Source organism: Coloeus monedula (genome assembly GCF_965178545.1).
Source record: "Coloeus monedula genome assembly, chromosome: 2".
Classification (NCBI taxonomy): domain Eukaryota; kingdom Metazoa; phylum Chordata; class Aves; order Passeriformes; family Corvidae; genus Coloeus; species Coloeus monedula.
The window spans coordinates 55285488-55300728 of NC_138782.1; the positions used below are offsets into that span (position 1 = coordinate 55285488).

General features: G+C 39.5%; 1 protein-coding gene across 1 annotated transcript in view; it reads right to left on the reverse strand.

Annotated features, from left to right (window-relative positions):
- NHSL1 (NHS like 1) overlaps positions 1-15241 on the reverse strand; it is a gene marked incomplete at both ends in the record, with an annotated part of 178875 nt that overhangs the window by 17838 nt on the left and 145796 nt on the right. The window contains 3 exons of the mRNA XM_082302297.1: positions 4185-4377; positions 10330-10401; positions 13512-13639. Of these exons, the coding sequence (XP_082158423.1) occupies positions 4185-4377; positions 10330-10401; positions 13512-13639 (393 nt within the window). The remainder of the gene's footprint in view (positions 1-4184; positions 4378-10329; positions 10402-13511; positions 13640-15241) is intronic.

Below are 15241 nucleotides of genomic sequence, written 5' to 3' on the forward strand. Positions count from 1 at the left end.
ACTTTGCCAGACAAAGCCTTATGATGACCATGTGCTGTATCATAATGGGACCCAGAAGCACCACTATCACAAAGCAGCTTTTCTTTAGGAATTCACTTTAGTTTAGAGGTTTATAATTTGACCATTTTACTAGTAGTAAGATAAAAATTGCCCTATAGATCGTGAACTAATTCTCTGTCACTTTAAAATTTTAAGAGCTAACCCCCGTAGCTCACATTAAGTTCCATTTTTAGAAGTTTAAGCATTTTAAAGCACTGCTCAGTGTCCTTTAGATGACCCATTTAAAACTTAAAGGCAGAAAAACTTTGATATACATTGTACATGGTTTTTTCCACCGTACACTTTTTTGAAAATCGATAACCAAATTATTTACCTCTAAAAAGTGATTAATGCACAGTAACTAATACATCATAAAAATTACCCCTGGCTGACTGCACATCAGTATGATGTGCGTCGTGCGAGTAGCGTAGAAAACCTCATTGCCTCTATAACAGTTAAAGATACAGTCATATATTAAAGTATAGCATGTGGACTTGAGAAAATGTAAGGAAAAAATGTAGCATTTTCATTCACCATGTTGTAAATAGAAAGACTCTGACTCTGTTTGACTGGAGCCTTGACCATGGGCCACACTTGTGCTGAATGGAATTCTTGCAGTTATGAAATGCCGGTTTCATCCAGCTTTTGGACTGACTGAAATCAGATTAAGGGGAGGAGAGGAAGCCCATGGGAACTACAAAATTTAGAGCTGTGGATCCCACTGGCTTAGTAGAAGTCCTGAAATATTGAGACAGACTATCCACTGTCTCGAGCAGTACCAGTATTAGGATGTTAGGACCCATACGGGGCAAGAGTCAGGACATTAGGTTATCCTGTCATGCAGGATGATAAAAATAATTCCAGCCACATTATAATGAATCCAACAGATTTGAAGGATAAAGTTTTGCATCTCTCATCATATCTTTATCCACTCAAAGGCCAACAATTACGCCTGAGATGGTGATTGCAATGAACTATAATGTAGCCAGATTTGAAGGCCCTGGAATAAAATGTTAAGTGATAAGCACAGGGTACAAACAAGGAGAGAGTCTTTCACATGAAGCCTCAGACAGCACAAACAGGATGGCCATGGGGAAATGTTACTGTGCCAACTGATCCACAGTAACTTGTTCCAAAGGAGCTACCTAAGAGCTAACTCAACCAGTCCATCTTTAATGGCTTTTGATACACAAAGGCCACAATGCAAATCCGTAGAATTTCAAAATAACAACTTCGATGAAATCCAACAAGCAAAATAATGTCTCAGTCTTTTCTTTCTTCATTGTCATCTTTTTCATTTTAGAAAATATCAATGTCAATGTGAAGTATATTTTACAGATATAAGGATACTTTTCTCCTTCTCTTACAGGTTTGTAATAAATCATCTGGGTATTCCTTATATACTTTACTCAGCTGTCCCTCATGCAGTATATTCAGTTTCCATGGATTCACAGAAAATATGTAAGTATGTGCTTAAATCTCACTGAAGTCAGTCAAGCTGGACACAAGCAAATGCTTAAATATTTTGCAGGATCCAGCCTGGCACTGATCACCTCCACCATTACCAGACTCCTCCATCTGGAAAGAAAGTTAGTTCCGGAAAACCCACAAGAACAGACACCATTATATATCTTTTAACCCACAGGATATGTAAATGCCAAGACTGGCCACCACTGAAAAATTCAGTCCAACCCCTTCCAGGCCAGAATAAAGCTCAGCCCAGGCACTCTGAGACTTAAACCGCTTCCAAATCTGGATGTCTAGTCAGCAGCTTGTCAGCCTAATGCAATGCCCCTGCACCTTCAGGCTATCCAACAGATTTTTATGACTACTGTATTAGTTGCAATCTGTTCACCAAAGAGCCCTGAAAGCTGAACTCGTGGAGCATTTATTGCACAGCCACGTGAGAGGCCTTTGTAGCAGAATCACTACTAATGCACTGCTGAAAACGTTACCAATTGCCAGCAGTCTCTTCAAAGGTTAACCTTTTATTTCATGCCAGGAGTAATAAAATGGAAGTGTTGTGACCTCTCTTCTGGGAGAGTGAGAAAGAGAGTGTGTGAAGGGAAAAGCCAAATCAAAACAAAACCCCTCAATGGTTTGTTCCATTTTACGTTGAACAAACTGCACAGAATTTCTTGTCAGTTTTTTTCCTGTCTCGTGCAGTAACATAAGGAACTTCACAAAATAAAATTACTCGGTGTGTGGGAGAGCAGAGGAGGGGAGCAGATTGTGACTTTTTAAAGAGGAACAAGGACAGCAGCTTTTTCTGTATGTTGTGAGTGGCTCACGTCACTTGCCTTGTTTCACAGTAACAATGTAATTATTTCAAGGGAAAGGGAATGGTGGATCCTGGAGACCAGACCACATGGTGCAACAGCAGTCTTCCTCTAATGCCCTCCCTTTTTATCTCTTCCAATTACCATGTTTATAAGGGAGTAAGTGCTTAACCACACGCTCCAGAAAGGTGAGGTAAAATATGCACGTGCAGCATTTCAAACAAAAAAGTTGAGAATCGCAGAGTTTTCCGAGTGCTGTTACTAACAATTTAGTGCTGAACTAAACAACTCAGGGGACACAAGGTTCACTACACCAGTCAAATTATGCAGGTTGAAGTCACAAACATACTTTATCCAAACAAGGTGATGTTCTACATGATGATGAATTAAATCTATGAGTTATTTGATCCCTTTCCCTCATTCTTCTTTCCATCTGTTTACTTCCCCTGTACCTTTTGCAGTATGCAGGGTCATTAAATCAAACAACAGATTACTGTTTCTCCAAGTATACTGTGTTCCTGCTGTCACAACATCTAAGCCCTACTCAAGCTTATTGATTATGTCAGATTATCCATTGTTCCTGTAACTTGGCCTTCTGCATCTGTATCCTAAATTCCCTAGATGATGCCGACTGCCCTAGTAACATTTCAGCATTGCATATATTTTCCTTCTGTTAGTTTTCCAGAGGTGAGGTGTTCCTGATTTCATGTTGTCTTCATCTGTTTATTCAAATATTTTCTGCTGTTTATTTAAGATATAATTTCTCGTTGATTTCTCAGAGCTTGCTAATGTTTGTTACAGATGTCCTGCTCCTATACTAATAGAATATTTAAATAGTATTAAATAATACTAATTAAAATACTAGTTTATAAAAATACAGGTGAAAAAAGCACTGCTAGTCATGCAGGGAAAGAGAACCTAATTTACTTTCAAAACAAAACCAAACACTGCAAGCTATTGATTGTCAGAGTAAGCGTGGAGTCAGAGCGTACCATATGGCATTTTAAATAAATTGGATATTGAGTATCATCCTAGCTTTGGCAGGCAAATGGTCAGTTATTTGAATTAACTAATAACAGACAATCTTGATACTGTGCAGAAAAAAAGGGGTTATTAAATTGAAGCATTAATTCCATCTTCTGCTTTACACACAACAAAGTATCTATTCGGCATTAAGCTTTAATGCAATGTAATTTCCACAGAGTGAGAGTTCTGCAACTGTAAAATCAAAGAGCATTTTCAAAATGAAGAGTTAATACACAGTTCATAACAAGAAAATTTGGACTGTGGTTATGTAAGTGGAGTGTCTTACCTAGAGTACTGCTCAAAAGTGTAGCCTCACTAACTTTTGCTGTTCTAACCCTACTCTCCTTGACACCTAAACCTTTTGTTGCTGATAAAAATTAGACCCTAGAGCTTTTTTTCTGGATTTTTGTAACATTTAGTCTTTGGAACACAGAAGTTCCTGACAACCTTCCTTAAATAAAACTCCTAGAAGAAAATCTTGAAATATCATCAACATTGGATAAAACATGATTTTCAATTACATATCCTCAGTGTAGTCCACAGTAAAACATTGCTATTTATCAGCCCTCTTCTTCCATTTCATGAATATCTAATACTGTTTCAAGCCCACATATTTTAACTATCTCCATTAATGATAATTTTAAGGGATTCTGATGTTTTCTAATTAAGTTCAGATTTAGACTATTAAAAGCAAAATGGTTTTCACAAAAAGGTGTGGTAAGTAATTTAAAATTCATGCACTGAATATATGAATGTCCAAATACTAGCCAACTGTATGGATCACCTTTCATCTCGGTCCTCCCTCATCACGTAGTGCAATTACTGAAATTAAAAGCCTACCAGTCACATTAATAGGAACCACATCTGTTTGGACGGCTTGTGCTTGTTGTCGCATTTTCTCTTCTGGCGTTGGCAGTGGAAGAGACTTAGTCCAGTTGGTTTGGGTGTTGATATCTGATAACTCATTTGTAGCTGGACTTTTAGGCCTTTTGATGGTAATAAGCTTTTCTTCTTCAGGGGGAGAGACGGGACACTAGAAACAGAAATACATACAACAATGTGAATTTACTACTAAAATATCCGTAGGACTATGGTATTACTAAGGTGTTGCTGCTGTAGTCAGCATGATTGTTTGTGGAGCAAAACATCCTCATAAATATCACACTTTAACCTACATAAAGAGCAGTTTTAAAAACACACAAACACACAACTAAAAACACCTAGTTTCTATTTTTCAAGACATTTGATTAGTCTAAGGAATATATACCAATGAAGGGGGAAAAAAGTGGTCTTGCACATAGCAAAGCACAGTAACTAATTACACCTTACACACTGACATAACTCCTGCAGTGATTAACCCTTGTCTCCCTGCACCGAGCTTTGCCTTCCCTTCCCCTCGCATCTCCCCAGGCTCTACTAGAAGAGGAGATCTGAGCACTGCTTTGCTCCAGGTGCACTACGCTGTACGAATGCGTAAAGTCCCAGCAAGAAGCCTGTTATGAAACGACAGATTTTAGTAGAGCTCAGTAAAAGAACCAATCAGAACACTCCACAAAATCATCAGACATGCATCAGTGAGGTAGCAATTAACTTGGCTTTGGTCTTGGAGAAACTGACCACAGTCCAAGGGGTTACTCATTTTTCAGTGATAAAACACTTAGTATTATTAGTGCCACAGAGTGGTAATTTAAAAAGTCAGTTCTTCTCAAAGTGGCAGATTTCAATTCCATGAAGTGTTTTACTTAAAAAAAAAACCAACAAAAAAACTCCCCAACCAATGAAACAAAAAACTTTTTACACAAGAAAAAGAGGTTGCAACAGCTTGTGCAAATCCCTCCACCAAAGTTATAAGCCAAAAAAACCATTTCCTTTCAGGAAGCAAATCTGTTTTCATTACAAGGTCCTTGCTTGCATGCCAGTGATGGCAGGGAAAGCCATAGCACAGCTTTTTACTGACAGGACAGTACCTGTCCATGGCAAACACTGAGGGCAGGCAGATTCAGGCCATGCAGAAGACATCACTGAGGCTTCTAGTAGGTGGTCACAAATGCAAGTGAACTTGAGAGAAGCAGCCTTCCCTCCTCCTTACTCCTGCCTGCCAAGGCACTCCAACAAATCCCAGAAGCAGGAGAGGAAGGAAGACCCGGAGGAAAACCAACCACAGTCTCCTTCTGCCCCCCACAAAACAAAAAAGAGAAGAGAACATGGAAGAGGAGTTGCACAGTGTTTGCAGCACTAGGAGAGACTCTGCAACCTGTTGACTCTTCTGTTTCAGAGGAGTTTGCTTTGGGACCTTCCTCCCTACCACCAGACCAGAATTACCCCCATCTTTTCTTTACTCCTCTCTCCCTTTGGAAAGCCAAATACTACTCAGAACAGGGTTGTCAGTACTGCCTCTTCCCCCCCTCCCTGCTGCACACAGGCATGGAATGAAACATCACAGCTCTTTATAACAGATGGATTTTTTTTATTATTGTGGGTGTTCAGTCTAAGTGATCTGTTTTCTCTTAAAGCTGAGTGCTATAAAAAAAGACTTGCCCAAACACTGTGCTGCAACCACTGTTTATCATTTCTGATTTTAATTTTCTTCCTGTTACTACGAGGAGTTCCCACTGTTTATAAATAAATAACCGTTTATTTATTCTGTTGTGCTTTGACTCTACATCCTTTAGGACAGAGTCCAACATTTTATTAAATAGAAAACAAAAAATAAAAGCAACTTCCAGGCAAAAAGTAAAAGAAAAGTAAAACCTCTTCAGGCAACAGTAAAAAAAACCATTTCAGGCAATGAAACTATTACTAATGTCGTTCTGTGGTTTGGAACCACACTTCAGAACGTGGGAGCTTTTCTTCAAGGATATAATCCATTTCTAACAGCCTTGAATTTCTTTCCTAGAGAGGTTGTGGAAGGGATAGATGCTGCTCTGTAGTTAAGGGCTCAGCCCAGTGAAAGCCCAGCAGTTCTATCAATACAATCTTCTTAGAGGACACCAACATTTTTTCAGGCCTCTGCTGTTTCTAAAAAGCTCTAAAACCAAGTAATAATATGATGTGAGTGCTTATCTTTTTTTGAGAGTGTGTCCATACACTATTTATATACATATACAGTGTGGGCACATATATATGTACTTGCAAACACAAGGACTTTCCCACTTCAAATCACCCAAATTCATAAAGATCTTCATTACCTTAAGCAATCTGGGACAGGAATGCCATTGAAGAAGGGAAAGCTGCCTCCAGGCCATGCTTCCCCCCCAGTTAGGTTTAAAAACTGGGCAAGGGAGAAAGGGTTTGTAAGGAACATGACAAGGGGGTGATAGTCCACTTGTCACAGCAGGCATTGTACATGCACTTAAAGGAGTAAGCAAAGGTTGAGGCAAAGAAATACTGCTTTCCCTGTACTACAGTGAGCTTTTCTCCACCTGAATCAGGGAGACCAAGGGAGACACCTCAAGCATAGTTTTGCAGTTTGTCTGGGGTGAGGATGAGCACCAGTGACCTTCAAATACACTGTTTGGTTGATACTGTCAGCATCAGTATGTGTCACCTTCAGACTGTACAGCAGTGTCAGGTCTCAGCTGTCATACAGAAGTCTAGAAGGGCTACTCCACTATGTCAAGTGGCAGAGATACTGGTTACAAAGCCATCCTTCCTTATCAAAGAAACTACCCAAGCCAAGCAGAACAGCTTTTTTGTTAGAGTATATGAACAGAAAAACTGAAGAAGTGAAGCATCTGCTACAAGGGAACCCTAATTATCCAAAGAATGTGGAACATCCATCAGAAATTTTGCAGAATTAGAAGTTGAGAAAATTGGGGACAGATGGAGTAAGACAGACAGAAATGAATCAGGTTATATGAGCATATAACCAACCAGAAGCAACTGAAAACCCAATGGTGCAGTTGAGTTCAAGGCAGTGTCAGTGAGAATGGCTTCCTGCCGCAGGACACACATACGTACTTCTACAAAATAATTCAGTAAGAGTTGGAGGTGGTTTTGGGTGTAAGTGTTCACATTTCAGCTGTAGGTACATTTTCCTGAAGAAACATGACTGTCTCTACTTATAGCCTTTCTTCCAAAGTACTCTCAGTGATAATGGTGTAGGCATGACAAAGCTGTACACAGCTATATTACACACAGAGGAATGTAAGAGCTCATCTTTCAGCCTTCTTCAGACAGAAATTATTTACCCCTATAATTAGGATGAAAATGAGATTTACATATTTTTGGCAAACATTCCCAGATTTACAGCACAGAAGCTTGCTGGAAGATGCAGTGAATTGCTGTTGTGTGGCAGGAATGTCTTCTCCAGTCAGGTCTGTTACACCAGAAGTAGAACGAGGCAGTACTTTGAGAATATTTATCTGCTTAGAAAAGCTGATAATAAACTCTATGTCCATAACAGAACAGAAGTACTTGTCCCCTTTTTAAAGCTCTCCGAGTCATAATAACTTTACTGCTAGACTTAAATGGCCAAATCTCTGGAATGGGTTGTCACACTCATCTCCACAGGAAAATTTGCTGGAATTCATTCCTTTTCATGGACATGGTAGGAGGTAAAGGTGGGATGTGAAACGAGCAGCCTTGGACCTTGCAGTGTTTCCACAAACATGCTCTAGGGATAAAAAACTTGAACCTTCAAAGGGGAGTTAAAATGGAGAATCCAGGAGAAAAATGGCCTATAAATATCCTACACACGTGGCTACATGGCTCAGTGAGCTGGAGCCTCTCCGACAACTTGTTGATATACTGTCCCCCAACCAGCTCAGCTGCTGAGATACAACAAAAGGGTTTCACTATCTCGGCACATTCACGCTATTTGAGAGGTCCCAGATGACAAATGAGTTTATGCTATGTATCTCACAACACTCTCTGCCTAAATAATCTGTTTATTCTAAATCCTTTTTATATAACAGGGGTTTATACTACAGTGTTTAAAAAAAGATCGAGCCTCCAGGAAGAAAACTCAATCCACAAAAATTTTACTTTTCAGCAAAGAAACTTCAAACTTCTAGTCATGCCATTTACCCTACTGTCTATTAAAATCACTTCTAAAATCATAATTTATCAGAAAAACAAAATAGAGAAAAAAAATCAAGTGTTGGAGACAGCAGCCATACCAGTTCAACTGTCTATTATATTTGCCAACATTCTATTTTTGCTCCAGTGCTTTACTAGATTTGATGGCTTCAAGTGCCACTTTCCCAACAGCAAGGGATCAACACAATCAGTAACAGGGAAAAGAAACCCAAGACCCAAACCTGGCCAACTGAGATTGGCACTTCACACGCCTAATTCAATCCGTGGGGTTCCACACTGTCTCATGGAACACTGCCAAATTATACATTTACATGAATTTACACTTTAGATGAATTAGTCATTAGACTTTATTTGGTGTCCTCTAGACCAAGGTCACCAGTCTAGTTCCCCCAGTCTTCACAGAATATTCCATTTTATTACTTCTACACACAGATCTCCAGTTCCACTAGCCAGCATTGCTATCCTACTAAATTCTTCACTTCATAACTTTCATTAGGTCTCAGTTAGGAAGAACTTTTTTTGTCAGCTGAAATTACTGACTATCAAGCAAATTATCACCTTAACAAGCACCGCAGAAATGTTCTTTTCTTCTTCCTCTACTCTGTGGTAACGGGATAAAAAACACAAGAAGATCCGTACTGCTTGAAACTCTGAAAGCCTGTCTAGTATCTGCCTTAAGATAATGGCTAATCAGTGATATCAAGGTGAAATTCAAATCTGAAGATGCATAGAGCAGATACTTTTTCCTGAATATTCTCTCAGCATTGGATGGAGTCCTCACCCCTCAAGAATGTACCCAGTTGCTTTCTAAACCCGTGTAAACTTTCAGCATCCACAATTCCCGCAGCAGCTGCACAGTCTGAGTATGCGATGAGTGAAGAATTACCCTCTTTTCTTTGTTCAAAGATTTTCTGCACACAGCTTCCTTAATGCTTTGGCATTTCACGCATTATGAGCTGCTGGTTTAGTTCAGTAAATGGTGCAGTATTTAAAAAAAACAAACACCTACAAATGGTGTAAAATACATGTGGTGCTTACAAGAGCAGTGCCATGCAACTGCAGCAGAGGACAGCATCACCCAGAGGTATCTTCGACTCTGCCAGACCTCATGCCTCAGGATTTTTTAAGCATTCCCACCTCCAAAACTGAAGTGCCCAACTGCTTTACCTCCTCTTAACACCAAGTAAAGTTTTGGATTAGACTTCCTCAAATCAGTACAGTTAGTGTACTTGTTTTCACTTAAGACACTGAACAGTTTCTTGCAGATATTGGAGAGGCAACTAACAGTTCAGATGAGCACAGTGACAAAAATACACTCTCCCACCATCTCCCCCTCCAAATAAGAAAAGTGTTTTTTCACCCAAAGCCTCTAGCTTTGTTTCTCAGCAACTATCAAGGCAAAGTTCATAAGCCAAATGACACAACGTAAGGAAAAACACCATTGAGTTTTGGGGGCACAAACATTTTCATAAATGGAATAAACAAATAATATATGCAATACTGCATGCTTAGGAGCAGGTATTCTCTGTAGTTCACATTTACCATTCAAGAAAAGTACATTCCTCCAAATTAGTAGAGTTTATCCATGGCTCATTACAAACCAATGAAGCAGCCAATCAAATAAAACAGTGTCCATTGGGAGAGGGGTTTCAAAGGAGGCAAATGTTAATAGACAAAAAACAGAGTAAAAAATTCTGTAAGTAAATACAGGATACTGTACTGCAGACAAAAAGGAGTACAGAGGAAAAAAAAAGGAAACAAACCTGGCATGGGACTCTTCCGTTGAGCAGTTGTTTTTTTAACTGCTTTTTATTTTAAGCAGAAAAAAGCAGCAGGTAACAACTAAAGGCTAAGAGCAGAGTAAGATTGTATATATGCTAAATGCTACAGGTAACATCAAGCTGCAGATACAGCAGCTGGATGGTCCCACTTGTGGGCAAAGTACCTTGTTGTTCCAGGGAACCAAGTTACAGCAGGCGCTAATGCAAGACTGAGAGATGCAGTCTAACAGACTAGACTGTTGAGTGAGACAAAAAGAAACAAAGAGAATGAGTGGTAAAAAGGGAAAGAAAAAGGAGTAAGAAAAAAAACACACAAAAGACAAATACAGTTAATATACACATGCATACATTTCAGAACATAAGGAGAACTGGAGTTTGAAAGTGACATTTCAAAACATCTTTTACACTGGTAAACAGAGTAATACTATAGCACAGGAATAGCTCCCAAGATGTGTTACCAACAGCAGCACGTAAGATATGAGAAAGGAGGAGACTGGTCACACTACTGAGATGTAAAATCCAGGTAAACCAATTTAATCACCAACAAACTCAATTAGGATCAGTACTACACTGGAGTTTGGCCTGTGCTCCACTAATCCAACTTGTAAGAATCAACATTAAAAGGGCAGATCCAAACACTTAATTTTATATCAACTTCCACTCAGAGACTCCAGCTATGTTTTCTAATTTTGTTCATTCGTTTTTGAGTTGTGACTGCTTCTCCCTAGTGGTTTTCCCTTGGAACAGCACATGTTCTGCTTATCTTAGACATTTCCAAAGACACCGAACCAACGTGCCTGGTGGCGTGACTACTACCCTCTGCTGACAGACACCCATCTCCACAAAACCTGAGAATGCTGGTGGATCTCCTCTTGCATCACCTAACCATGGTTTCATATTGTCTCCAGCACAAACAGACAAGCAGAATATCTGGCTATGGTTTTTATTTTTAGAAGCAGATTAAAAACAACAGGGAAAGCTGGTTTCCTTTGTGAAATCACCCACTCTTTTTTTCCGCAAGTTGGCAATTATATAAACTACAGAGTTTCTCAACAGCAAATAGGTATTCATCCACCCATCATTATTTCACTGTTCTAGAATTTCAATTATTAAGTACTGCATGCACAGAATTTAAATGTCAGCTTTTGCCTTGAATAGACAACAAAGCTATGAGGCTTTCATCTAGTGGTAAGGAGTTCACATTTTGAATCACAGGATTTTTGGTGACCCCAGTTCCACACTGTTACTGAAGAACTCTCCTGACAGTTGAAATATGACTCCCTCAAGGCATAAGACTTCTTAGAATTACTTGGCTCTTTACCAGTAGGATAATAATTCAAGTTCAGAATCTGTTACGGTAAACATTAATTTAAAGAAAGATTAAAAATTTACACCCTTGCAAAAAAAAAAAAAAAAAAAAAAAAAAAAAAAAAAAAAAAGAAAAGAAAAACAGGGGGAAAAAAAAAAAAGAAAGGAAAAAAAAGCCAATTAAACAAAGATACTGGTCAAAAGACTCCAAAAAAGAGAGTTATACAAATATGAATGGAGACTCATGCTACAGTTTACAAGAAATTAATGTCTTTGTGAGCTGGAAATAAGAGTGGCAGGGTTAAGGTTAAGCTTCTGAGATAATCAGTAACAGCCAAGACTGTCAGTTTGGCAGCTATCTTTCTCCACAGCTCTGAATCATCCTTTCAGCTACAATATTTAAAGGAACCTATTCCAATTTGAAATGGAAGTGCTATCCTATATTTAAAGCATACTTAGTTGCATTAATGCACAGAAATTGTTAGTAACACGTTATGTTAACACTGAAAAAACCCTTAACCAAGAAAGGGTGACAGCTCTTAAGTCTCCAAGAATCCTCACCCATGCTTATATACTTTCATTCAAATTGTTTAAGGAAAAATGTATTTATATTTATTAAATGTTACATTAGTTTTTCATGTGCAGATGGTTATGCTGCACAGCACTGGCCAGGACAAGTGGATGACATGTATGTATGCATTTATGTGCAATACATTAATAGCAACAAACAAGGTGTTAATACTTTCCCCAGTGGAAATCGTAATTCCACTGATTTCAACATGGTTTTGCAAATTACCACTATAATGCATTCCACAGTATGAATGTGCTTTACATTCTCGGCTTGATGCCAGTACATACCACACACAGCTAAACAAGATGCTCTGACATTCCCTGCCAATACACAGATAAAATGCAATCACCACCTGGATGAGAGACTCTACATATTCCACAACACCTTTTATTATGTGACTAAAACCCATGGAGGACTAAACTGAGAACACAGTACCCTCTGAAGTGCACTCTCAGGGTCTGCACATTTTGCTTATATAGTTATTTGGTCTATACTACAGAGGGATATATGGTTTAGCAACAATTCAAAGAAATTAAACTGTGTTACAATCAAGGACATCCTCCCACTCTCTAAGCAACAGCAGTTTTTGGCAAAGTATTCTAGAATATCTATCTTGAAAATGCCAGGAGCTCTGGCATTTCAGCTTTAGACAGGCACGCTCCAGTGGATCTTGCCATCCACCCCAGCAGTAACATCCCAGACCACAACACCAAAGTCAGCTTTTCCTTCAGAGCCCACAGGCACAACAGGATAAAGTAAAGACAGGGGAGTTTCTTTTCTTCTTCAGAACAATAATGCAACTTAATAGTACTGTAATTGAAATCTATATAAATTGATGTATAAATAAATATGGCTTCATAACTTCCTTAAAACTCGTGATCACCTGTTCCTTCTCTTTATTTAAATTATTTCTAGATTCTAAGCTAAGCACACTGGGAGTTGAGACGTGGGGATATAAGCAAGAAAATCATGAAGTAAACTGAAAGAAAGGCAATAAACCCAACTCAGTGAGCAATCTTCATTTTCTGGATGCCTTTACCAAACAGTGGTGATGCATTAGGACAAAGCCTCTACCTAACTGAGTAACTGCCTGTATTAGCAATTCAAAGTGTGCACCTATCCAAGTTACAATGCAAGTATGCTGATGGCTGCTGAATAGCTCTTCCTGCTACTTGAATGTAAACACTTAGCAGCTACCCTTGCTGGGGTCTTCCCTCCAGAACATTACCAAACCCCTTCCTGCTTTCACTCTCTGAACATGCCAGTGGGAACTTTTTATCAGAGCATGGGTAGAACTGGGATTTTTAAGAGACCATGAAAGTCAGATGATCTACTATCACTGTAATTCAAAGGAATAAACATCTTTGTGGTCCTCTAAAAATCCTCCCTTATTTGAACAGTGTTATGGCAGGCAATTAAACTGCACCAGGCAAGTTTTTTTTCCAGTGCTTTGCCCCCCACCATTACCTTTTGTTCAATTTCTTCATAATCATCCTGGTAACTTCCACAGATTGCACTGGAGGACGAGGAGAAGGTGGGGCCCTGAGAGTAATACTGTGAGCTCCGGTATCCATCCCGCCGCAGCTTGTCACACTCTGCCGAAAGAAAGAGAAACAGGAGGTTAAATCATGGCAAGAGCCATTACTGTTTATGCTTGGTGTTCAGTGGCACTTAAGTACTGAATGTCTTTCTGAAAATGTTTACCGTGCATTAACATTGTCTGCCCCAAGTGACAGAACCCAAGGGCGCGTTCCTCATATTTGTTTCTGTATTTCCTCCTCCCTCACATGTATGACACACGCAAGCCCACACATAGTGTATTAACCCAGGCGATGGCAAGTGCTTTGGAAAGCAGGGGGAAATAGATTTATTTATTTAAGTGAGGCCTGGCTCCGTGTCTTGACAGATGGCATCATCTTGCAGGATGGGAGACGGATGCATGCGAGTAACTCCAGGGGTCTCATTTGCCAGGCCGGTAGACATCTATTATATGCCTTACACTTGAAATGATGATGATGTTGCTCACTACTCAAGCACCATCTGCTAAATAACTTTGGCACTGACCACTTGTCTTGTCTTCCTGTCCATGGAAGAGACCATTCACTGTGGTTTTAGAGAGAGGAATACAAATCATGGGAATAGCAGAATCTTGTGCTGCTGCACAGCACATGTAGTTTAGCACTAAAGAGTTTCTAAAGTTCAGAAAGAATTCAGAGCAAACATGCATCCCCACTCACAATAGTCAAAATTCCAGTCAGCATCGCATCCCCCTCACCAAGTTTTCCACAATCATCTTCCTGCCTCCTAATTGATATTCAGTGTGATTGTGCTAAAGAATAACAGACGCCAGAGCATAAGGAAAAATTAAATGTTCAAGATGCGGCAACCAAACTCATCAGACCAGTTTAAATTTATTTAATTTAAATTAAATTTCCAAAGAGAGATATCTGAATCTGTTGAAAGATGATGAAAACAAGAAGAAAATTAAGTATTTGGTGTATTTCCATTTAAGGAACTGAAATTTCTGCACAATACACAGGCATTATCATGACACAAAGTGCTTTTATCATCACTTGCTGGAGAAAGGCTTTCTGTGATTATATCATCTGTCTGTCTATCTTGATCTTTTGAACAGTCCTTAAAATAGAAAAGATGCAATGTTTATACCAAGGGCAAGGTTTTAGAGAGGCTTTTGCCTGGCAAATGATTAGGTGGAGTTACAATCTGCACCTCCAGCATACATGTCCTCTGTTACGCTCAGATGCTTCTGAGACTGAGGTCTGGAGGACTTGTGCTGACAGGTTAACTGACCTACAGCAAACACACTGTGAGGATTTCATCAGTAAGGACTCCCCTGTATCTGTACACAGACACTGAGGAGGCAAGCTTACAGTCTGACAACTAGCCACTTCCATCAGTGCCAGACATATGTCCTTGCCTATGTATCCCTATGGCATCAAAAAGGGCAGTATGGCATGAACCTTCCCTTCTCTCTCAATTCAAGGACCAACAGTGGCAGTGTGGGTTTTGAGATCCAAATCAGTGGCTACGTCTCAGGAACAGAGGGTTGGTAATCCTGTTTACCCGTTCCACATGTGTGAGCATGCTGACATTGTGCACATCTGGCAAACTGCTGCCTTACTTCAGGAGCGGGGCGAAAAAACGACTGTCAGCAACCACAGCAAAGCAAATTCCTC